This window comes from Gorilla gorilla, chromosome 16 (assembly GCF_029281585.2).
Source record: "Gorilla gorilla gorilla isolate KB3781 chromosome 16, NHGRI_mGorGor1-v2.1_pri, whole genome shotgun sequence".
Classification (NCBI taxonomy): Eukaryota; Metazoa; Chordata; class Mammalia; order Primates; family Hominidae; genus Gorilla; species Gorilla gorilla.
Window position 1 is genome coordinate 70,256,447 of NC_073240.2, and position 23,735 is coordinate 70,280,181.

Here is a 23,735-nt window from a genome sequence, read left to right on the forward strand (position 1 = left end):
GTCGAAGCCAATAATCTTACTTAATTTTAATGTGTTAAATGTATATCTAGCCTATAGATAAATGTGAAGGGAAAAAGATGAGATGCTAGAGAAATGGTGAAATCAATCAAAATAACTTTTTGATTGCCCCTACTTAAGAAACCAAGAAATTGGCAGTTTGGGACCAGATTTTGTTTGGAGACAAAGAGTAATGTTTTGAGCATTCAGTGACTGGTTGTTCCTTGAAAGTACAGGCATAAATCTTGACGAAAGAATGTTTTCCTCCATGTGCATTTTTATAGTGTATTGAAGTTAATCGCTTGTCAGTCTGTAAAGTGTGGGCAGTTATAATTTGTAGTGCCTCTGTTAAATCGTTGCTCAAGAAAATATGCAATCCATTTTAAGTATAGAACTAATCAGAGAATAAGTAGGTAGCTTTGGTACCAAAAATGTATTCTAAAGCAAATTTTAATTACTTTTGGATTACGCATGCCACAAACACTCTGCTACTATGATTATTAATGTTATTTGGGATGCAGTGTTTTGCAACTGCTAAGGGATAATTTACAGATAACCTAGAAAGATTGTATAAGTTTTAGGTGAGGCTTTTGTATTCGTGTTGAACTGAAAAAAAAGTTATTATTATTTTTTAATCTATGACCAGGAGAGCTAAGACACCCCGGAAACCTACCGTGAAAAAAGGATCCCAAACGAACCTTAAAGACCCAGTTGGGGTAAGGTATCCCTGTGAATTTATGTGTGTGTGTGTTTAAGAAACTTAGCTCTTCAGTCCTTTCTGTCTTATGTGTATGCTTGGAAGGGAAAGAAGAAGACATGTGGAAGTATAATCAAAGAACATTTAGTTAAATGGATGTACTACATTGTGTAAAACTAGTTCTAGCTGTGCAATTTTCTCTATAAGATTAATTAAATTAGTCCAGTAAAATGAAATCTTTGGTTGTCAACTGCATACCTTCTGTAATTATAATTTGGAGAGTTAGATAATTAAAAATCTCCAACTGGGTTCATATTCATCCCAGAGAATATGAACTGAGTTCATGCCATACAGTAACTGATGGCATGAGGAGAGTTCCAGACTTCTTGGGACCAAGTTTAATTCAGTTAAATTATGAAGAAAAAGTGAAGCAGGCAAAAAGAATAAGAATTTTAAAGCAAAACAACAAATGGCAAACAAAAAGGGTTCTTTGCTCTGAGGTATTTTAAATCTATTCCTCGTTGCCACTGGAGTGGGTCCCTGGCTCTGAGTTAAGGGAACCAGGTGCTTTGCACACAGCTGAATGAGTTTTCCTCAAGCCCCCTCCCCTGCTTTAAAAAATGTCTCTGTAGGCCGGGTGCGGTGGCTCACACCTGTAATCCCAGCACTTTGGGAGGCTGAGGCGGGTGGATCACCTGAGGTCAGGAGTTCGAGACCAACCTGGCCAACATGGCGAAACCCTGTCTCTTCTAAAAATACAAAAATTAGCTGGGTGTGGTGGTGGGTGCCTGTAATCCCAGCTACTCGGGAGGCTGAGGCAGGAGAATTGCTTGAACCCAGGAGGTTGCAGTGAGCTGAGATCATGCCATTGCACTCCAGCCTGGGTGACAAGAGAGAAACTCTGTCTCAAATAAATAAATAAATAAAAATGTCTTTGTATATTAAATGTTGGGTTAAGCTGACAAGTTTTTAAATTGACATCCATTTCCAAGAAATTCTAACAGTTTTAAAAATCTCATTGTGTGATATTTGTTGACTTTTAGAGATTTAGTAGTAGTATAACTATTATTTGTGTACAATATAATAGTGAATACACTGCAATTTGATTTTTATTAAAATTTATTTTAATTTTGTGTGTATTTAAAGTATTCTCATATCTAATACATACTTGTATTTGTCAATTTCAAGTAGCAGATTTTAATTTTCATAGCCCTTGGAGATACAGAGCTCTTAAATTGAGAGACCGAATGTTTGTTGAATGAATGAATGAATGAGAAGCTTAAGTGAAAAATCAGGCAAAAGTCGAACTTTCTTCTTAAAGCACCTTCCTATTTCTTCAGGTATACTGTAGGGTGCGCCCACTGGGCTTTCCTGATCAAGAGTGTTGCATAGAAGTGATCAATAATACAACTGTTCAGCTTCATACTCCTGAGGGCTACAGACTCAACCGAAATGGAGACTATAAGGAGGTAATTCTGATTTGAACCAAGTTGTTTTTACTCAATATGTTGTTTCCTGAATGACTTTTACATTTTTAGATGTAACAAAGTTCATTTGTGAGCCCACATTTTCAAAAGACTTATTTACTTCATTATAACCACTGTATCTAAAGTGTTTTTGACTTCTGGGATGCACAGACATTCCTTTGGTATGCTGGAGTTAGAGGATTGCTTTTAGCAGATAATTTCTTACACTGAGTATTATTGTTTCTTAGAACACGTGTTAGGGATGATTTAATGTGGAATGATACATGATTGTGCTAGGCAGTTTTATATATACAACTTCATGTGTGGAAACGAAAATAACATTTAATAATAGGCATTGTTTACTTGCATCAACCTCCTACGCAGTGTTTTTATTTTTAGTAAAGTTTTGAGTCAGCTCAAAAATATTGTTTAGCAAATGTGCTAAGCTGATAGCTGGAGGGTGGAAGGAGATCAAAAAAAATGAGCATGACATACTCCTTGCCTTTAGAAAGTTTATAACTTAAGATATATGGTAAACAAATAATTCTCATACAAATAAGACAGAAAGTTAGATGTGCTAAAGATGAGGGGACCGTGGGAATGCAGTAGGATTAGTTCAGGTTACCATTTCTACTTCTAGCTGTCACTCACTCTTTTGTGCCTACTATTCCTGTGAAATTGCTCTTCAGAAGACTACCAGTGGCCTCTTTGCTGCTAAATTTGATGTATACCTCTTCATCCTCATTTTAACCTGTTTGTCAGCAGCACTCTCCTGTCTCCCCCTCCAGCTCTCCTTGTATCTCCAGCTGAAACCTTTTCTCTGGCTCTCAACATTCAACCACTTACTTGATATCTCTGCTTGGATGTCACATGTGCATCTCAAATTTTACATGCCCAAAAAAGAGTTCTTGATTTTTCTTATTCCCTCTCTAAATACTTCCTCCCTTGTTTTCTTCTCAAGGAACGGCACTATCATCTGTCCAGTTGCTCAAGCCAGAAACCTGGTACCTACCTTTTACTTGCCTCTCCTTATAACTAGTTCATTAGTAGCTCCTATCAGTTATATTCCAACATGTGTCTTGAAACTGTCCTTTCATTTCCATCTCCACTGCCACCACCCTAGTCTGAGCCCCATTATTAATCACTGAGACCAGAGCTACTGTAATGAAGGAGTAGCTTTTTTATTTTTAATGCGTCACAGCTGAGACTTTTGTACAACTTGTGCTAGATGGAACTGCCCGTGTGAGTTAGACAATAGGGAACTAGTTCATAATCTCTTCATAGAGATGAGCCTATTGAATACATGCTGAAATACTGATAATTGAGCAGTGCCAGATGGTGGCTCATGCCTGCAGTCTCAGCACTTTGGGAGGCCAAGGTGGGTGGATCACCTGAGGTCAGGAGTTCAAGACCAGCCTGACCAATATGATGAAACCCTGTCTCTACTAAAAATACAAAAATTAGCCGGGCATGATGACGTGTGCCTGTAATCCCAGCTACTCAGTAGCCTGAGACAGGAGAATCACTTGAACCCAGGAGGCGGAGTTTGCAGTGAGCCGAGATCGCGCCATTGCACTCCAGCTTGGGCAACAAGAGTGACACTCCATCTCAAAAAACAAACAAACAAAGAAACAAACAAACAAAAAACAACTTTCTAAACATTTAAGTAGTCTGGTAACCAATCTCAGACTGGCATTGGTTTGCTGAGTGTGCTTTGGGTATCATTGACAAGACTTCCAAAGCCCAGCTGCCTCCACTTGGAATCTTCTCTAATCCATTTCTACAGAGCAGACAGAGTGATCTTTTAAAACATAAAATCTCATTTTCCTGTTCAAAACCTTTCAAAGAATAAAATCTTTGAACAGACAAAATCCTGCTTCATCCGTCTCCCATCTGTCTCTCCACCTTCATTCATCTTTTAGTATTCATCCAGTCCTTTGAGTTTCTTGGATAAGGCAGAATCCTGGCTGTTAGCTGTTGCCTTAACCTGGACTTCTCTTTTTCTGGGTCTTAGCATGGGTCATCGTTGGGTTTCAGCTTAAATATCACCTCCTCGGGTTGTATAGACTACCCAATCAGAAACAGCACCCCACAACCCCTCTCCCCTGGTCTGTACTCTGTGTACCTCCTTTACATTACTTAACCACAATCTATTTGTTTACTTGTTTATTGTCTTTCCTCTACCATAATGTAAACTTCCAGGGAATATGTACCTTATATGTTCTGTTCATCAAATAGTAAATATGGCTTCAGCAAGAATGAATGGTCTGGGAGGGTTTTTTGGAGGAGCAGGTCTTTAAGGATATAATATAGTTAAACACTGATTTACTGAGTTTTACTTCTTTAAGTAAATTTCAAGTATGTATAAATATAGGTATCGAGTAGGTATCGAGTAGGTATAAAAAGGTTTGATGGGGATTAAAAATAGTCACTGCTTTCTGACAGAAGGCAACATTGTATAATGAAAAGAGCATTGCTGCCGGGCATGATGGTTTACATGTGTAATCCCAGCACTTTGGGAGGCCGAGGCAGAGGGATTACTTGAGATCAGGAGTTCGAGACTAGCTTGGCCAACATGGCGAAACCCCATCACTACTAAAAATACAAAAATTACCCAGCGTGGAGGCATGCGCCTGTAATCACAGCTACTCGGGAGGCTGAGGCAGGAGTATTGCTTGAACCCAGGAGGCAGAGGTTGCAGTGAGCCGAGATCCCACCACTGCACTCCAGCCTGGGTGACAGAGTGAGACTCTGTTTCAAAAAAAAAAGAAGAAAACAAAAACATTGCACTGGTGATGGCTTTGATACTAATTAACTCCATGGGCTCAGAGAAGTTTCACCTTCGGGCCTCAGTTTTCTTTACCTTGAAAGGAGGGAGTCATTCATGAGGACTGTGAGGTCATCTATCTTCTCAGTATTAGCCTATGTGTATCCTTTCAGTTCCAAGATTCTTTGTTCTTTTTGAACTCTAAAGCTGTTTTTTACAGGATATTTTATTAATTGTATTTAGAGAGCCTTGATAATTGAAGTATTCTTGCTTTCTTTAAGGTCACAATTTATTTAAAATGTATTTCATGTAAGAACTCAGAGATGAGATAATATTTACAGTTTACTTCTGGTTTTAAACTATAGTACATCAAAACGTGGTATTATGCTGCTATGCCATTTTATTTTATATGTCTTTTTTCTTTTTCTTTTTTGAGACAGGGTCTCACTCTGTTGCCCAGGCTGGCGTGCAATGGTGTGACCACAGCTCACTGTTTTTTGGTGGGGTTTTTTTGTTGTCGTTTTTACTTTTAAAATTTTTTATTAGATGAGCTTGCCCAGGCTGGTCTCTTAACTCATGGTCTCAAGTGATCCTCCTGCCTCAGTCTTCCAAAGTGCTGGGATTATAAGTGTGAGCCACTATGCCCATGCTATGCTATTTTAAATGACACCTTTATAAAGAAAAACTAGGAAACAGTAAAGTTGTGTATGACATAATGCTTGTAGATTTCCACAAATCTGTGACTATGAATCGTTACAATACCTTTTGACCTCTGTCACTTAATTAAAACAAAATCAGCCTTAGATTAGAAGCATTAGTAGACTTAAGACTTTTCTACATTTTTGGCCGGGTGTGGTGGCTCACGCCTGTAATCCCAGCACTTTGGAAGGCTGAGGTGGGTGGATCACCTAAGATCAGGAGTTCGACACCAGCCTAACATGGTGAAACCCGTCTCTACTAAAAATATAAAAATTAGCCGGGTGTGGTGGCACGTGCCTGTAATTCCAGCTACTTGGGAGGCTGAGGCAGGGGAATCGCTTGAACCCAGGAGGCGGAGGTTGTAGTGAGCCGAGATTGTGTCATTGCACTCCAGCCTGGGCAACAAGAGCAAAACTCTGTCTCAAAAAAAAAAGAGTTTTCTACATTTTTTTTAGTAGTTGTGACTGAAAACGTTTACCAGTTTATAATTGGTATAATATAGGTATGTCATGACTTTTTAGTAACTAAATAACTAAGGGTTCCAACTGTAAAAAGACCATTTATATTTTTTCTTTGCATGCTTAGATCTTAAATGTCATAAACACCTTAAGTTTAAGGAGATGTATTTTTAGCCTAGATAATAGTGGAATTCTATTTAGTGCATTTTTTCTCTCTCCACAGACTCAGTATTCATTTAAACAAGTATTTGGCACTCACACCACCCAGAAGGAACTCTTTGATGTTGTGGCTAATCCCTTGGTCAATGACCTCATTCATGGCAAAAATGGTATGATATGACTCTTGGAGTTTTGTTAGATTTTCCTTTTTCTCTTCTTCTGATAAAACTTTTTTGATATTTATATATTTGATTTATGTTTGGCATTGAATCTGTATTTAATTTGTTAGGGTGGTGCTAAACTTGCCTTTTTTGAGCTGGCTAATTGTTAGTGTTTTCTAATACAGTGAAGAAATATTCTAAGTGGAGAACTTCTAAGACATAACTCATTGTGACTTGCTACACTGTAGGTCTTCTTTTTACATATGGTGTGACGGGAAGTGGAAAAACTCACACAATGACTGGTTCTCCAGGGGAAGGAGGGCTGCTTCCTCGTTGTTTGGACATGATCTTTAACAGCATAGGGTCATTTCAAGCTAAACGATATGTAAGTATGATTCTTTTGTGTTGCGACTATCTTACTGGACTAAGACACCTATGGATACAGTAGTAGTAAAGAAGAACTAAAGCACTGGATTCATTTTGAAGCCTTAACTGTTCCTTAGTTGTTAAACATATTTCTTACTATTTAAGTTAAATTCTAAAAAACGTGGCGTGATTTTTTTGCCCCCACTTCAGGTTTTCAAATCTAATGATAGGAATAGTATGGATATACAGTGTGAGGTTGATGCCTTATTAGAACGTCAGAAAAGAGAAGCTATGCCCAATCCAAAGACCTCTTCTAGCAAGTAAGTAATTATATTTGTCTGCAGCACTGGCCTAGGGGCACAGGATTCTTTCCTGTGGTTTGCCCAGACATGAGGAATGGTGAACATTAAATGGAGAAGTTGACTTTTGTGAGATTAAAGTTAAGGAATGTTCTTAAGTTCTTTGCTCAGATGTTTTCTCTTTGGCTTTGAGCACATTTTGTTTCAATCACTGTTTTAAGAGGGTGCCACTCTGGATGGGGAGAGGGTATAAAAGCCATTGTTGTGTGTTCGGGAGGACGTGGGAATATTGTTGGCAAACCATGAGTATGAATAAAGCTGCTTTGTGCATTCCTGCTTGTAATTGCAGATATTTATTGTATCTGTTAGTTTCCCCTTGGGATCATTTACTTTTTTTTTTTTTTTTTAATTTGAGACCGAGTCTCACTCTGTTGCCCAGGGTGGAGTGCAGTGGCATGATCTCGGCTCACTGCAACCTCTGCCTTCCAGGTTCAAGCGATCCTCCTGCCTCAGCCCCCCTAGTAGCTGGGATTACAGGCACACACCACCATGCCCGGCTAATTTGTATTTTTAGTAGAGACGGGGTTTCACCATGTTGGCCAGGCTGGTCTCGAGTTCCTGATCTCAGGTGATCCGGTTGCCTCGGCCTCCCAAAGTGCTGGGATTATAGCTGTGAGCCACCATGCCCGGCTGGGATCATTTACTTTTAAAGTGGACTTATAACGTATGCAATTGAACTTTTTTTTTTTTAGACGACAAGTAGATCCAGAGTTTGCAGATATGATAACTGTACAAGAATTCTGCAAAGCAGAAGAGGTTGATGAAGATAGTGTCTATGGTGTATTTGTCTCTTATATTGAAATATATAATAATTACATATATGATCTATTGGAAGAGGTGCCGTTTGATCCCATAAAACCCAAGTAAGTAATAAAGAGAGCCCCTTCTTAGCTGTTAATGTTGGGGAAGTTACTTTGCCTCAAGGAATTTTAGTTTCTTCAGTTATGAATGAGAATAATGCTTGCATTTGTTTTCAGAATGAAATAATTTGTATATCATGTGGTTTTGTGTTTGAGTATGTTTATTATTAACTAGATATGTACCTGTATTAGGGAACTAGTGGGTTAAAGCATCTAAGGAGAAGAGGGACCCAAATATTCATCTTGGAGATTATTTTTGAAAACTCTGGGCCCTGGTCTATGTTTTGAGAAGGATCTTAATTATATAATTAAGAAAGTTTCAAGAACCTGAGACAGTAAAAGGAGTTTTGTAGCCTCTTTAACCACCCGTGTCTTGGTGATTTCTACAGACTGGAGCCTAAAGCTGTTATCTATACAAGTAATACTTACATATCTTCTATCATTCATTAATATGGTATGATATCTGCACTGTAATTCCATCAGAGTTGAAATACTACTTCCTAGATTTCCTTGGGTCTTGCCTTTCTGAGACGTAAGACTGGTTACCGCTTGGCATCACAAATGATAAATCTGCATTTGTGCCAGAGTTGACCCTGGGATCTTATGTTTAATGTTAGTATCTTGTTCCTGAGTTGATGGTTTTGTTTTTCAGCTAAAGGCTTGTCTTTAATGCTGTCTTTATTAGGGCCTCTCAGGACATAAATAATACGAAGACCTGTGGCTTATATTTAACTTTGTATATCTAAGGGAACATTATTGGAGAAACAGCTGGATTTAGAAAATCATTAGACTGAGAATACATACCAGTATATCCACTTTTAATTACATGAAGAATTTATGGACTCTGGTTGAGGCCATACTTGATACAAGCATTTCTGTGGTTCTCAGTGAGTCACATTTTGATACAGTTATGTTCACCAGAGTCCTTGAATTTTCATCACGTTGATTGGGAAAACAATTACCATATGGCTAAGTAAGCTAAATGTAAAAATATTAGCACTCTTAATACTAAGAGTTTATGCCAAGGAAGACTCTTTGGCTCTGTTTAACATTTCTTCAAGTGAGAACTTTACAAAGGGACTTATTTCTGGAGTGACCTATCTATATTTACCCTTGGAATGTTGGTAATAGTAAAAATACTTGGGTTAGGTTGTGGAGCAATACATGGAAGAGTTAAAACCTTGTGAGACAGTTACTTTTTACTTTTTTTTGAGACAGGGTCTTGCTCTGCCATGTCAGCTCACTGCAGCCAACCTCCTGGGTTCAGGTGATCCTCCCGCCTTAGCCTCCTAAGTAGCTGGAACTATAAGCACAAGCCACCATGCCTGGCTAATTTTCTAATTTCTTGTAGAGATAGCAGTGATAGGGGTCTCACTAGGTTGCCCAGGGTGGTCTCGAACTCCTGGCCTCAAGCAGTCCTCCCACCTTGGCCTCCCAAAGTGCTGGGATTACAAGTGTGAGCCACCATGCCCGGACTGACAATCACTTTTTATATCAAACTAATTACTTTCCCATTTGTTTTAAAGTGTCAACTGTCTTGACTCTAATCTTGAGTATACCCATTTTCATGTATGCCCATGTGCCAACTTTTTGTTTGGTTTGTTCTAAATGAGATTATTTTCAAAGAATCATATCTTGGCTTTATTTAGTTATACAAAAGAAGATTGACAAAAGTACCTTGTGTGCTTTGTAACCTTTCTGGGTAACTCCTTAAATGAACATACAAGGGTGCTTGTTTGGCCCTGAATTCAGATTTAATTTGTTAGGTTGGTGTTAGACCTGCTTTTTTAAGCTAGTTAACTTTTAGTACTTTTAATACAATGAAAAACTATTACAAGTGGAGGGTTTTTAAGATATGACTCATTGTGACTGTCACATAGTCTGGACTGAACATGTTGGTGTGAGATGGCTGCTGTAGAAACAGTAACTTCTACCTTATTCCTTTGGTAGGTGGAACAGTTGCAGCACACCCATGAGGAACACAGATTTTGTGTATGTGATGGTGTTGGCTCTTTTCTTAAGGAGAAGGGTGCAGTTATACTATGGTTGGCATTCTGTGGCACGTTTGCATGTAGGTTATTTTCCATTGTCACTGGGCTGGCTGCTGTCTCTAAGCCCTCCTTGCTTCCTGAAAAATCTGCTATTGACTATCAGTGATGGTGGCTGGTAAATGTCTCTACCCTCACCATTCACAAGACTTAAGACCAAACAGGTAGCTCTCTTACCCAACCTTCATCTTGTCATACAGACTAAAACTTCATAAGCCACTTTGAAAGGATTGCCACTCCTGGTATATACCAAACTCTTTCTGAATTTGTTTTCTGCTGTTGCTGATGAGGTCAGAACTGGTTCTATCTGCTAGTCTTTTCAAATTAGGAAAATACTAGATTTTGACGCTTAACCTGTGCATGTGATGTTGCTGTAATACTACTTTGGTCTCTAAATTGTTTAGTGTATTGTTTCATGTGCTTTCTTAGAGCAAATTAGAGCATTAGAGCAAAGCTTTTAAAACAAAATTGGTTTCTGTTATCTTGTTATGTAACTAATCTTGACTATTTAGCTTTACAATCTTATCCAAGTTTAATATTTCTCTGGAGTATTATACATTATATATTTATTATAAAATATATATAATTTTCATTAGAAGAATAACATGTCATGTCACTTGGCGTTTTAGTCCTAGTCTTAAATGAAGATACCGGCATCTCATAATTTAGGAGACTAATCTTTTTTTTCTTTCCCATAGACCTCCACAATCTAAATTGCTTCGTGAAGATAAGAACCATAACATGTATGTTGCAGGATGTACAGAAGTTGAAGTGAAATCTACTGAGGAGGCTTTTGAAGTTTTCTGGAGAGGTTAGAAACACCTAGAACTAGAAAAATACAGAATGATGAATATCACCTAGAGTTGCTACTAAGTTTGATGGCAATTTTTTTTGACTTATTAGAAAGCATGTATAATGAAATGACTGAGTTCAGGTTTGACCAATGATTTCTCTGTTGTCCTAGGCCAGAAAAAGAGACGTATTGCTAATACCCATTTGAATCGTGAGTCCAGCCGTTCCCATAGCGTGTTCAACATTAAATTAGTTCAGGCTCCCTTGGATGCAGATGGAGACAATGTCTTACAGGTAAAGTTGTAGTATGTGGAGTTTTTCTGGTTCTAACTCTATCCTTAATTTTTGGAATTAGAGTAATCCTGCCAACACGGCAAAAACCCATCTCTAGTAAAATTGGAAAAATCAGCCAGGCATGGTGATGCACCACTCCTGTAATCCCAGCTACTTGTGTGGCTGAGGCAGGAGGATCGCTTGAACCTGGGAGGCAGAGGTACAGTGAACTGAGATTGTGCTACTGCAGTCCAGCCTGGGTGACAGAGTGAGACCCTGTCTCGAAAAAAAAAGTTAAATTAGAGAGGTTTTATTGCAATGAAGATTGCTCTAGAATAAATATACAGTTGGTTCTCTGTATCTGTGAGTTCTACATCTATAGATTCAACCAACTGTGGATTGAAAATATTCGAAAATAAAATGCTGGATTTGTGCTGACCATGTACAGACTTTTTTTGGTCATTATTCCTTAAACAATACGGTATAACAACTTGTTACATAGTGTTTACATTGTATTAGATATTATAAGTACTCTAAATATGATTTAAAATATACAGGACGGCTGGGTGCGTGCGTGGCTCATGCCTGTAATCCCAGTGCTTTGGGAGGCCAAGGCAGGAGGATCACTTGAGGCCAGGAGTTTGAGACCAGCCTGGACAACAAAACAAGACTCTTGTCTTTGCAAAAAAATAAAATAAGGCTAAAAAATAAAAAAATAGAATTTTAAAAAGTGTATGGGAGGATGTGCATAGGTCATATGAAAATATTACACCATTTTATACACGAGATTTGAGCATCCATGGAATTTGGTGTCTGTGAAATTTAGTATCCATAGGAGATCCTACAACTAATCCCTTGAGGACACCAAGGGATGACTCTGTATGTAGGTGATGACATTAAAAACTTTTTTTCCCCCATTATTATAGTTTTGGGAAGCTGGATATCGAATCTTAGAGCCTGAATTTTGCTGTGAAAAAAGTTTGCAAATCTTTAAAAATCCCTTTGGTAGAAGTGGTAAAATAAGACTGTGATTTTTTCTCTCTGGCGACTCATTCTGTAAGTGGAAATTCAGTTAGTGGTTTTAAAATGTCAGTAATTCATTTTTCAGGGTAGGTATAGTTTAGGAAGTGGCTAGTGTTATAAGTTGTTCATCTCTTGGTCGATAGGCCAGTAGGGTCCCCCATATGCAGATCACTATTTACTGCCTGGCCTGCCACAGTACAAGGCTTGTGTCAGTTAGTAACAGCATTTGAGTCTGAGTATACATAATCTAATAACTGTAATCCATTAAAGTGTAATTTTATTCAAACTGTATCATGACATTGTGGCATTATGAAGGTTTATAAGTGTTAGGAGTGGTATTGAAGACCTCCAGGATTTGAATGCTCATTTCTATTTATTTACCGACTAGCTATAATAAAACCTCTTTATAAGGTTGTGAGAATTGAAGGGGGTAATGCGTGTAAAGTTCTTAGTCCAGTGCTTAGCTTATAGTCAGCACTCAATAACCGTTAGCTAGAAAATAGTTATAAGGGCCAGGCGCAGTGACTCATGCCTGTAATCCCAGCAGTTTGGGAGGCCAAGACGGGTGGATCATGAGGTCGGGAGATTGAGACCATCCTGGCCAACATGGCGAAACCCCGTGTCTACTACAAATAAAAAATTATCAGGGCATAGTGGCACATGCCTGTGTCCCAGCTACTCGGGACTGAGGCAGGAGAATTGTTTGAACCAGGGAGGCGGAGGTTGTAGTGAGCCAAGATCGCGCCACTGCACTCCAGCCTGGCAACAGAGTGAGACTCTGTCTAAAAAAAAAAAATGGTTATAAGTCAGCCTTCCATATGCACCTGATTTCCATTGAATCACATCTAATATTACAGCATTAGTTCGGTACCACTTGACTTTCACTTCTTTTTATAAGAATTATCTGCTGGGCGTGGTGGCTCACCCCTGTAATCCCAAGCACTTTGGGAGGCTGAGGCGGGCGGATCAACTGAGGTCAGGAGTTCGAGACCAGCCTGGTCCACATGGTGAAACCCTGTCTCTACCAAAAATACAAAAAAAATGAGCTGGGCATGGTGGCACACGCCTGTAATCCCAGTTACTCGGAAGGCTGAGGCAAGAGAACCGCTTGAACCCAGGAGGGGGAGGTTGTAGTGAGCAGAGATGGCGCCACTGCAATCCAGCCGGGAGGTAGAGCGAGACTCTGTCTCCCAAAAAAAAAAAAAAAAAAAAAAATTATTTATAGCATTATGAAATTATAAGATTATTAAATATCTGATTATAGAAGAATTTAGGATAATCCTGTTCTAGACTCTTATTCAGCAAATACCTGCTGAGTTCCTACTGAGTGGTAGGCACTGTGCAGCATGCTGGTGATAAGGCAGTAAAAGACAGAGTCCCTGCTCTCAGGGAGCTTACTGTCTGATGCAGAAGGAAGACCAGCCAATTGACAAGTAATCATTAATGTCATGAGTATATTTATCATACTCTTTTAGCAAACTCTCCCCTAAAATAGGTATCCTTTGCCTGTCCTGTGCATTTTGTACTGTGCAAATGTTCATTAAGACTTAGCTTGTTGATATGAATCTATTTAAAGAACATTGTAAACTAGTTATAACCCATTTTAAGTTATTGGCTTTGTGATCTTTTTAGGAAAAAGAACAAATCACTATAAGTCAGTTGTCCTTGGTAGATCTTGCTGGAAGTGAAAGAACTAACCGGACCAGAGCAGAAGGGAGCAGATTACGTGAAGCTGGTGAGTAAAGCATAGTATTTATTTATTGCTACAACTTTCAGAAACTTGCAATGCCAGTTTATTATCTACTTATCAATGGGTGGTTCTTTGTTTTTTAATTTTTATTTTATTGAGACGGTCTTACTCTGTTACCCAGGATGGAATGCAGTGGTGTGATCATGGCTCATTGCAGCCTCAAACTCCTGGGCTCAATTGATTCTCCCATTGTAGCCTTCTGAGTAGATGGGACTACAGGTATGCACCACCATGCCTGTCTAATTTTTAAAAATTTTTTGTAGAGGTGGGGTCTCCTTATGTTGCGCAGGCTGGTCTCAAGTTCCTGGGCTCTAGTAATCTCTCACCTTGGCCGCCCCAAAGTCTTGGGATTACAGGAATGAGCCACTGTAACCGGCCTCGATGGGTGGTTTAAGCACAATTGTCCTCCATTAGATAATTTAGAGGCTAAGTTTATAGTTAGGCTGGTTTGGTATCAATCTATTACAATACACTGATTTCTTTAAGAATGAGGAAAGTTGTATTCAATTAGTCTGGGTGCGGTGGCTCACACCTGTAATCCTGGCAATTTGGGAGGCCAAGGCATGTGGATCACTTGAGCCCAGGAGTTCAAGACCAGCCTTGGCAACATGATGAAACCCCATCTCTACAAAAAAATACAAAAAATTAGCTGGGCGTGGTGCATCTATAGTTCCAAGCTACTTGGAGGCTGAGGTGGGAGAATTGCTTGAGCCCTGGAGGTCAAGACTGCAGCGATCCCTGATCTCACCACTGTACTCCAGCCTGGGCAAAGAGAACCTGTCTCAAAAACAACAACAACAAAAAAGGACTCTATTTTTAGTGTTGTAGGTCAGAATTGGGTCCTTGAAATGTTATTTCAATATTTATTAGTGGTAAAAATTGGCTTCTAGAGATGGGAAAATTCTGAACACAAGCCAATTGAAGGCTTTAAATATATATATAGCCAATCTGTATATGTGTTTTTTAAAATTCATGCATGTTATATCCTGTTGCCTTTTTGTAGTTTTTTAAAAATTAATATATCATAGTTGTACATACTTTTTGGGTATATGTTATATTTTGATAGATGTATGCAGTGTGATCAATCAGTGTAATTGGGTTTTCTGTCACCTTGCATGTTGTGTTTTATGTTAATAAACATGTATTGAGTACCTACTGTGTGCCAGGAATTAAACACAAATTAATTCCCATTAATTCTCTCTGCTGGAGAGAGCCCATCCTAATAGAGGAGATCAGTAGATAAACTAGATTGTTTGAGTAGAGTACGATGGGAGTGCAGGGCAGGGCTGCCTAAACCAATCTGGGAGTGGGAAGGTGAAAAATTGAGTAGGAGTGAGCTGTATGAAGAAGGATAGGATTAAAGGCAACGTTCCTGTCCCAGGAGGCAGTTGCTTGGTCCTGAGATAATATGGCAGAGTCAAAGTAGCTGAAGTAGAGGATATAAGTTGGTGAACTGTGAGAACTGAGGCAGGAGAGCAAGGCAAGGTCATGAAGACCCCTGTCTGTCATATCAAGAAGTTTGAATTTTATCTTGAAGGAATAATGTTAGCTGCCAACTATTAAGGGTCTAGTGTGTATCATAGTATCCACACACTAGATAGGTAGGATTGTATCACACCCATTTTTCAGATGAGGAAATAGGTTTGGGAAGGTTAATTTTCTCAAGGCTGGAGCCAGGTTGGTTGGACTCTCACAGCTTGTGTCTTTATACTATGTCATAACAGCCTCCCCTTAAAGAAGGATTAGTCTTTTAGAAAGCTCATTTTGCCAGTGTAGAGAAATAATTTACCAGGAACGAGCCTAAATATATGAAAGAGCAGTTAGGAGCCTTTTGCAGCAATTCAGGTAAGCAATTGTGTGACCTGGAGGCAAAGGTCAGACAACACTGAGAGCTAGTTAGGATGTGGAGAATAAGGAGGTGTTTGATTGAGGAGAAGCAGTTTTAGGAGCAGGTATAGGCAGGTAATGAGTTGTATTTGAAATGTTCAATTTATGCAAGTGAAAGTGCCTTGTAATTGGATGCAGAGGTACATGGATTTGGAAGGAGAGAGATTTTGACTTGAGGTTTATAGGTTTAGGCTTTGCCAATAGAGAAATGATTGGCTGGATGCAGTGGCTCACGCCTGTAATCCCAGCACTTTGGGAGGCCGAGGCGGGCGGATCACGAGGTCAGCGGATCGAGACCATCCTGGCTAACAGGGTGAAACCCCATCTCTACTAAAAATACAAAAAAATTAGCTGGGCATGGTGGCGGGCGCCTGTAGTCCCAGCTACTCGGGAGGCTGAGGCAGGAGAATGGCGTGAACCCGTGAAGCAGACCTTGCAGTGAGCCGAGATCGCGCCACTGCACTCCAGCCTGGGCGACAGAGCGAGACTCCGTCTCAAAAAAAAAAAAAAAAAAAAGAAATGATGGAAGCAATTGGGTGAGATAAGATAATTCATAGCGAATGGAGAGGAACAAGCTGAGAGCAGAAGCTTGAGGAACAGCAAGCCCTTGATTATTAGCTTGGGATGGACAGAGAAGGGTGATAGCTAAAAGGGATTTGAGGGATTATGAAATGATGAAAAAATACACACATTATATATGTACATTAGAAGATAGTAAAGACTTGAGTTTATTCATATGCTGAAGAGATGATGTTTAAGTCCAGTGGTGAGAAATGGGGCCTTTAGAGCTGCCTCTACCCTGGCCCAAAGGACTCTTGCAATTTGTCTGAATCATTTGAATTTCATGAGAGTGGACTGTGTGTGCTGTCTGTCAATGTCTACCCAGTGCTGCTTACCTACTAGGTGTTAATAATAAAGTGGTGATTATTGGCGGAGCAGGATCCCAGAAGAGGCAGGAAAATCTGAATCTAGATCCAAGAGGAAGGATTAACTTTGATGGGACAAGAGCTGGTTTGGGAAGAAAGTAAAAACTTGAAGTTTTGGATGCTTTGGGGAAAAGCTAGAAAGGACTGTTAGTGTTAATATAGAGTTAGGGAGTGAGAGTAGAAAAGGAGATTGTAGTTGGGGCATATGGCAGAGGCTCCAGGTTTTTAGAGGTGGTACACTTCTGAGGGATAGGGTTTGGGCTGTCAGCTGTAATGGAATAGAGATAAAGATTTACTGGAGTTGGGACATTGGGACCCTGTGACTACAGCATATGAGAATGATTGTTGTTCTCATGGACACCGAAATAAACCAGGGACTGTCATGTAGGAGGAATATTTCAAGGCAGTAAGGAGGAACTAGGAAAATGTTGCTAGCCTCTCCCTCTGTTTACCATACTTGTAGAATGTCAGCCTTTAGAAAACAAGTAGCTTTTTTTTTTTTTTTTTTACTCCAAAAGGCTACAGGGCTGCAGCAAGAGATAAATGGTTAGGTTGCAGGGCTGTGTGCCATGGATGTAGGGTGAAGCCTATGGACCCTTCCTGGTATAGTATTTCTGAAGGTATAACACAGAGAGGATTACAGAGGAAACCAATTGCATTGAAATGTGTTTTAAAAGTATTCTTAAGTTTGTCATACAGTAATTATGTGCTTCTTTATTAATACCTTAAAGACACAGCAGCAGGTCTGATTAAATAAATGCAGTGTAATGATGAACGTAAATATCTTGATGAGCAACAAACTGTAACATGCTATAAAAATATCTGTGATTTGTATTGATACCAATTACAGGTACTACTAATGCTGTGGTTTTTGGCCTGCATTCATAATTGAAGGAACTAGTGAATTCCAGTTAGTTTGGTAAAAAATAAATAATGTAATTTATTTTCCATCTAAGTATGCAGACACCCCATAATGTTCCCCCGGACAATATAGACCTCAGGTTAAGAACCCCTGACCACTAGGGAAAGCTATCAATGGATTATTTTGTGAGAGATTTGAAGATGCCGGGAAATCTGTTAATAACATGAGTTCCTGAGAGCACAGTGGAAGAAGAAAGAACATTAGGAGTTTGGGTCAAGGAACATAAATCATGAATCATGGAATATTACAGAGGTACAGATGAGTTCTGTATTTTGGGAGGTGTATCCAAGATCCTCCAAGGAGGCCAAGGGTGAAAGCATAATCGAGTTAGCTGACCTCAATCAAGGTTTCAAAATGAACTCATTCTTATGGGGTCTAATCAGATGAGAGCTGCATTCTTGAAAGCTTGATTAGACTGTTAGACTTGCCTTGGCTCAGAAATCCAAATAAGAGTGGTCAGAAGTAACAAGTATGCCACCTAAGAAATCCTTGCTGAGATGTAGAGGGGACAGAGTTAGCTGATTCTGAAGACACTTGACTGTTAGAAACAACAGGAGAGCCCCTCTACATGCAGCAAGAGCTTCAGACTCTTGCATGCTTCTTATGAGAATCTAATGCCTGATTATCTGAGCTGGAAGGATTTCATCCCAAACCACACCCCCCAAGCCTCAACCCATCTGTGTAAAAATTGTCTTCCATGAAACTGGTCCCTGATGCCAGAAAGTTTGGGGATCTGCTGCCTTAGAGAATATATTTTATTTATTTATTTTTTATTTTATTTTATTATTTTTATTTTTTAGCCACATAAAAGGTAGCAGCACGCTTATTTGGAAAACAATAATTTCAAAATCATCTCCTGAACTCAGAATCGATGGGTCAGGGTAGACACCCTAAGTAAACAGGTGAAATCTTCATTAATTGTTCACTTATTAAGTAAAAATTTAAACTAATTGATTATGTACAGCAGTGTTTTTCCACATTTCTCTGATAAGAATCATTTGGAGTACTCTGTAAACACAGCTTCACTGGAGATTAATCCCATCAAATTGATTTCGTGGCTCTGGGATGGGCCACAGTAGTTTGGAAATTTTTATTTTTACAAATGCTTCCTGATGATGACCAAAATCCAAGGAAATTTGGGAAACACTGATCTGGAACATAACTTTCAGTTTTCCCTGCAGTTTTTAAGTCTTGAACGACTGATCATCCTAGAGATAACCCACTGAAAAGTCTTCTCCAATCCAGTTTTATGAAAGAAAACTCTAGAACATTTGGTTTGATAAAATTTTTCCGAAGCACCAGAAGTACTTTACTTTGGCTTTTTAAATTTCTGGCCGATCCCTTCTAGTTCATGTTTTCTTGAAGAATCCATCTTCTTTGAGTTGAGCCACAGCAATCTAATCAATTTTTTAAATAATTGGTTTCTTATTAAAGGATTGTGACATTTAATAGCCGTTGCTTGCTTTTGTCTTTCTCCCTTCTCCCTGAAACTTGCTAAGAGATGACTCAATATTCTGGCCTTTCCACCTTCAATCTCATACTGACCACGCCGTGTATACCAGCCTGGATCTCATCGTTTTCTTTAACTGGTTCAACTCCCTTTGTTGTCCTGGTCAAGATAATATCTCCTTCTTCCAAGGTCATGATCTTAGAAACATAGTTGATGATGTAGGGGATGGAAAAAGTCATAAAGGATGTCTCACCCTCCTGTCTTGAGTTCGCCGTTGAGCTTGAGCCAGAGCCTCAGATTGGGAGGATCAGGGATCTTCTCCTTGGGCACGAACACGCTGACTGGGCAGGAGGCCATAAAGCTCTTGGCCAGAGTCCAAGGCAGCCCCTTCTTCTTGCACTCATCCTGCACGTCCCTGGCAGTAATGTCCAGGCACAGGGCATAGCTGCTCACGTAGTCCATAGCTGCAAGGCCATGCTTGTCCATCACCATGCCCAGCTCCAGCTCGTGGTGCAGGTTGCAGCTGTACGCGGGCATGAGGATGGGCGAGCCCTCAGGTGTGTAGGCCGTGGACAGCTTCAGGAACAGCATGGACTCGCTCAACACCGCGTTGGCATCTCCCTGGTGTGGTCCCCATAGTTCCTCCCCACACAGACGATATTCTTCCCCCACCCCCAGAAGCGGGACAGTGGCCTGGGGGTCGCCATGATTCCTGCCAATTGCCTAGAGAATATATTTTAATATGAGGATATTAAACATCTCTATCTAAGATATTCCTTCAGAGAATTTAGGATTTGGAAGAAACCTTATAGTCATTAACTGTAATGTTGCATTTTGTGGAAAATCCTGTTGGTAGAATCCCTGAAAGATGGCTGTTTAACCTTCCCAGAAATACTGCTATTCAAAGAGAGCCTGGACCATGCATAGACAGCTCTTTATATTGAGCCACAAAAATTTGTTATTTATAATTTCTATCTAGTAGTTGTTCGAAGTTGAGATTTTATAGGCAAACAGAACACACTTTAGCTACTATACTGTTGTTCTGAAATGGCGTCTATGTATTTTTTTCTGTCAGGTAATATTAATCAGTCACTAATGACGCTAAGAACATGTATGGATGTCCTAAGAGAGAACCAAATGTATGGAACTAACAAGGTAAGCAGCAGCCTTCTCTGATCTTTTGTATAGTTTCATTTGTGTGCATTTTTTGCTCTGATCTTTTGTATAGTTTCATTTGTGTGCATTTTTTTTGCGTAACACATTTGGATATGAATGTCTTTGTAGATGGTTCCATATCGAGATTCAAAGTTAACCCATCTGTTCAAGAACTACTTTGATGGGGAAGGAAAAGTGCGGATGATCGTGTGTGTGAATCCCAAGGCTGAAGATTATGAAGAAAACTTGGTAATTTTAATGTATTTGTCCTATAAAGTCTTGAGTTTTTGTCGGGAAAACAGTTATTTGGATGAGCAGAATGACATTTTGAATATTTTAAAAATGGATAGAGAACCATTGATTGTTGAAGTAAACTAGGCTTGGTGTGGTGGCTTATGCTTATAATCCCAACACGTAGGGAAGCTGAGGTGGGACGATCAATTGGGCCCACCTGGGAGGTCGAAGCTGCAGTGAGTCGTGTTCATGCCACTGCACTCCAGCCTGGTGACAGACTGTCTCAAATAAATAAAAATAAGCAATCTTTGCTTCATTTAGTAATTTCTGGGACTTGGATATCCTTATTTTTTTTTAAACTCCATTTGTTTTGTGTTTTAGCAAGTCATGAGATTTGCGGAAGTGACTCAAGAAGTTGAAGTAGCAAGACCTGTAGACAAGGCAATATGTGGTTTAACGCCTGGGAGGAGATACAGAAACCAGCCTCGAGGTCCAGTTGGAAATGGTATGATTTGGTGTTGTATCATTTGTCCACTCATTGGTCTGTCTGTTTCTCTCTTTTTTAAAAAAAATTATTTCATGTAAGAGAAATGTTTACATACCTTCTGAAGAACCAAGCACATAATAATTTGAACAAAATTTAAATGAGCTTATTTTGCATTCTATGATTCTTAGGTAAGTAAACTTATGTCAGCTCAAGAAATTGCAATGGTTAGTTGCACTGGGGCTGTATGCAGTGTTAAACTTGTTTAAATAAGCTCTTTCTCTCCTATGTAACTTTTTGTAATTTTCTATAATTCAATACAGAACCATTGGTTACTGACGTGGTTTTGCAAAGTTTTCCACCTTTGCCATCATGCGAAATTTTGGATATCAACGATGAGCAGACACTTCCAAGGCTGATTGAAGCCTTAGAGAAACGACATCACCTACGACAAATGATGATTGATGAGTTTAACAAACAATGTAAGGGCAAAACTATTTGCAATAATTTTATTTAATTAATTTTTTTTTTTTTTGAGACATAGTTTCATTCTGTACCCCAGGGTGGAGTGCAGTGGCACAATCTCGGTTCACTGCCACCTCCGCCTCCTGGGTTCAAGCGATTCTCCTGCCTCAGTCTCCCGAGTAGCTGGGACTGCAGGCACATGCCACCACGCCTGGCTAATTTTTGTACTGTTAGTAGAGACAGGGTTTCGCCATGTAGGCCAGGCTGGTCTCAAACTCCTGACCTCAAGTGATCCGCCTGCCTCGGCCTCCTAAAGTGCTGGGATTACAGGCATGAGCCACCACTCCCAGCCAATTTGCAATAATTGTAACTTCTGAAATTGAAAGTATTTTCAATGAATCTGAGTTATATGGTAGATTGCATATTTAAGGAAGTTAAAGAAAATTGTGTCTTTAGAACTTTGAAGCACTCAAGGCATTGTTTGATTAGTATGACAAGGCATTTTTCCACAGCTCTTTTTTGTATTCTAAGGAAGTCAAAAAGAAAAAAGTGAGCGTGTGTTCTTTTGTTTTTTACAAACAGTGATGGAGACACAAAGAAATATTTTTTAGTTTCCCCTGTCTACATAGTGGGGATTGTAATTGTTTCCACCTCAGGATATGTTGTGAAAATAAATAAGATAAAGTATGAAAATCCTGTAGAACAGTAAACTCTGGTACATAGTGAATGTATCTCAGTGAATGAATGTATCTACTTTTTTTTTTTTTTTTTTTTTTTTTGAGACTGAGTCTCGCTCCGTTGCCCAAGTTGGAGTGCAGTGGCGCAATCTCGGCTCACTGCAACCTCCGCCTCCTGGGTTCAAGCGATTTTCCTGCCTCAGCCTCCTGAGTAGCTGGGTTATAGGTGCACACCACCACGCCCGGCTAATTTTTGTATTTTTAGTAGAGACGGGGTTTCACCATGTTGGTCAGGCTGGTCTCAAACTCCTGACATCGTGATCCACCCACCTTGGCCTCCCAATATGCTGGGATTACAGACGTGAGCCACCATGCCTGGGTCTACTATTTTTATTATCATTATTCATTTGAATCTTTACCAAAAAGTTGTGAGATAAAGTGGTATTTAAATTTCCATACTGAAATGAAATTTGCCCAGAAATATTAATTAACTTGCCTAAGTCATAACTAGTAAGTGATGTTCCAGGGATTTCAGCTCAGGTTTAATTAATCCCAAATAGTAGTGTTGTTTCTATTTTTGCGTTTGTTGTTGTGAAGCAAAGTACCTGTAAGGACTGGGAAGAGAATGCTATAGTGCACAATGAAAGACTTGAGTATTTTTTCAGCATTTAACAGAAAGCTTCTGTGAATATCTTGTCAATTTGAGAATGAAGCTCCTGATTTCCCTCTGAACTTGTTTTCTCATTATAGACTGATTCTCACAGAGATTTGCTGAATAACTACATTTTATCTAGTGTCTGCTAGCAAAAGTTGATATCATTGTTTGTTTTAGAACTGGTGTAAAACTTGACCTGTATGTTTTTGTTTCAGCTAATGCTTTTAAAGCTTTGTTACAAGAATTTGACAATGCTGTTTTAAGTAAAGAAAACCACATGCAAGGGAAACTAAATGAAAAGGAGAAGATGATCTCAGGACAGAAATTGGAAATAGAACGACTGGAAAAGAAAAACAAAACTTTAGAATATAAGGTTTGTTTTGACATTATTATGATAGATGTATGTGCTGGTGTTTTAGCACTGTTCTCTGAGGGAGATATTGTGCTCCAACGGCCTGTAAATGCTGCTTATTAAGAGTTCTCGGTTGAGTGCGGTGGCTCATGCAGGTAATCTCAACACTTTGGGAGGCTGAGGTGGCCAGATCATCTGAGGTCAGGAGTTCAAGAACAAGCCTGGCCAACATGGCAAAAGCCCATCTCTACTAAAAAAGTACAAAAGTTAGCTGGGCGTGGTGGCGAGTGCCTGTAATCCCAGCTACTCAGGAGGTTGAGGCAGGAGAATCGCTTGAACTGGGGAGGTGGAGGTTGCAGTGAGCCGAGATTGAGCCACTGCACTCCAGCCTGGGCGACAAGAGCAAGACTCTGTCTCAAAAAAAAAAAAGAGTTCTCAGGCTGAGTGCGGGGGCTCATGCCTGTAGTCTCAGCACATTGGGAGGCCAAGGCAGGGAGATCACTTGAGCCCAGGAGTTCCAGACCAGACCGGGCAACATGGCGAAACCCCATATCTACAAAAAAAATTAGCCAGGCATGGTGGTGCATGTCTGTAGTCCCAGCTACTCGGAAGGCTGAGATGGGAGAACAGCTTGAGCCTGGGAGGTTGAGGCT

General features: G+C 39.6%; 1 protein-coding gene and 1 pseudogene across 8 annotated transcripts in view; one reads left to right on the forward strand and one right to left on the reverse strand.

The window, feature by feature from the left end:
• Positions 1-23,735, forward strand: part of KIF23 (kinesin family member 23) — a 34,230-nt gene that overhangs the window by 1,110 nt on the left and 9,385 nt on the right. For 4 of the 8 annotated variants that reach the window (XM_055363174.2, XM_019011150.4, XM_055363173.2 and 1 more), the window contains exons 2-16: positions 644-713; positions 2,035-2,163; positions 6,308-6,413; positions 6,653-6,789; positions 6,981-7,090; positions 7,822-7,992; positions 9,940-9,981; positions 10,736-10,848; positions 11,002-11,123; positions 13,758-13,860; positions 20,136-20,215; positions 20,345-20,464; positions 20,831-20,954; positions 21,257-21,415; positions 22,946-23,103. In XM_055363174.2, the coding sequence (XP_055219149.2) occupies positions 644-713; positions 2,035-2,163; positions 6,308-6,413; positions 6,653-6,789; positions 6,981-7,090; positions 7,822-7,992; positions 9,940-9,981; positions 10,736-10,848; positions 11,002-11,123; positions 13,758-13,860; positions 20,136-20,215; positions 20,345-20,464; positions 20,831-20,954; positions 21,257-21,415; positions 22,946-23,103 (1,744 nt within the window). The remainder of the gene's footprint in view (positions 1-643; positions 714-2,034; positions 2,164-6,307; positions 6,414-6,652; positions 6,790-6,980; positions 7,091-7,821; positions 7,993-9,939; positions 9,982-10,735; positions 10,849-11,001; positions 11,124-13,757; positions 13,861-20,135; positions 20,216-20,344; positions 20,465-20,830; positions 20,955-21,256; positions 21,416-22,945; positions 23,104-23,735) is intronic. The other 4 variants (XM_004056404.5, XM_019011152.4, XM_004056405.4 and 1 more) reach the window with 1 other exon arrangement.
• On the reverse strand, positions 19,117-19,767 carry LOC101150076 (acylpyruvase FAHD1, mitochondrial-like; annotated as a pseudogene).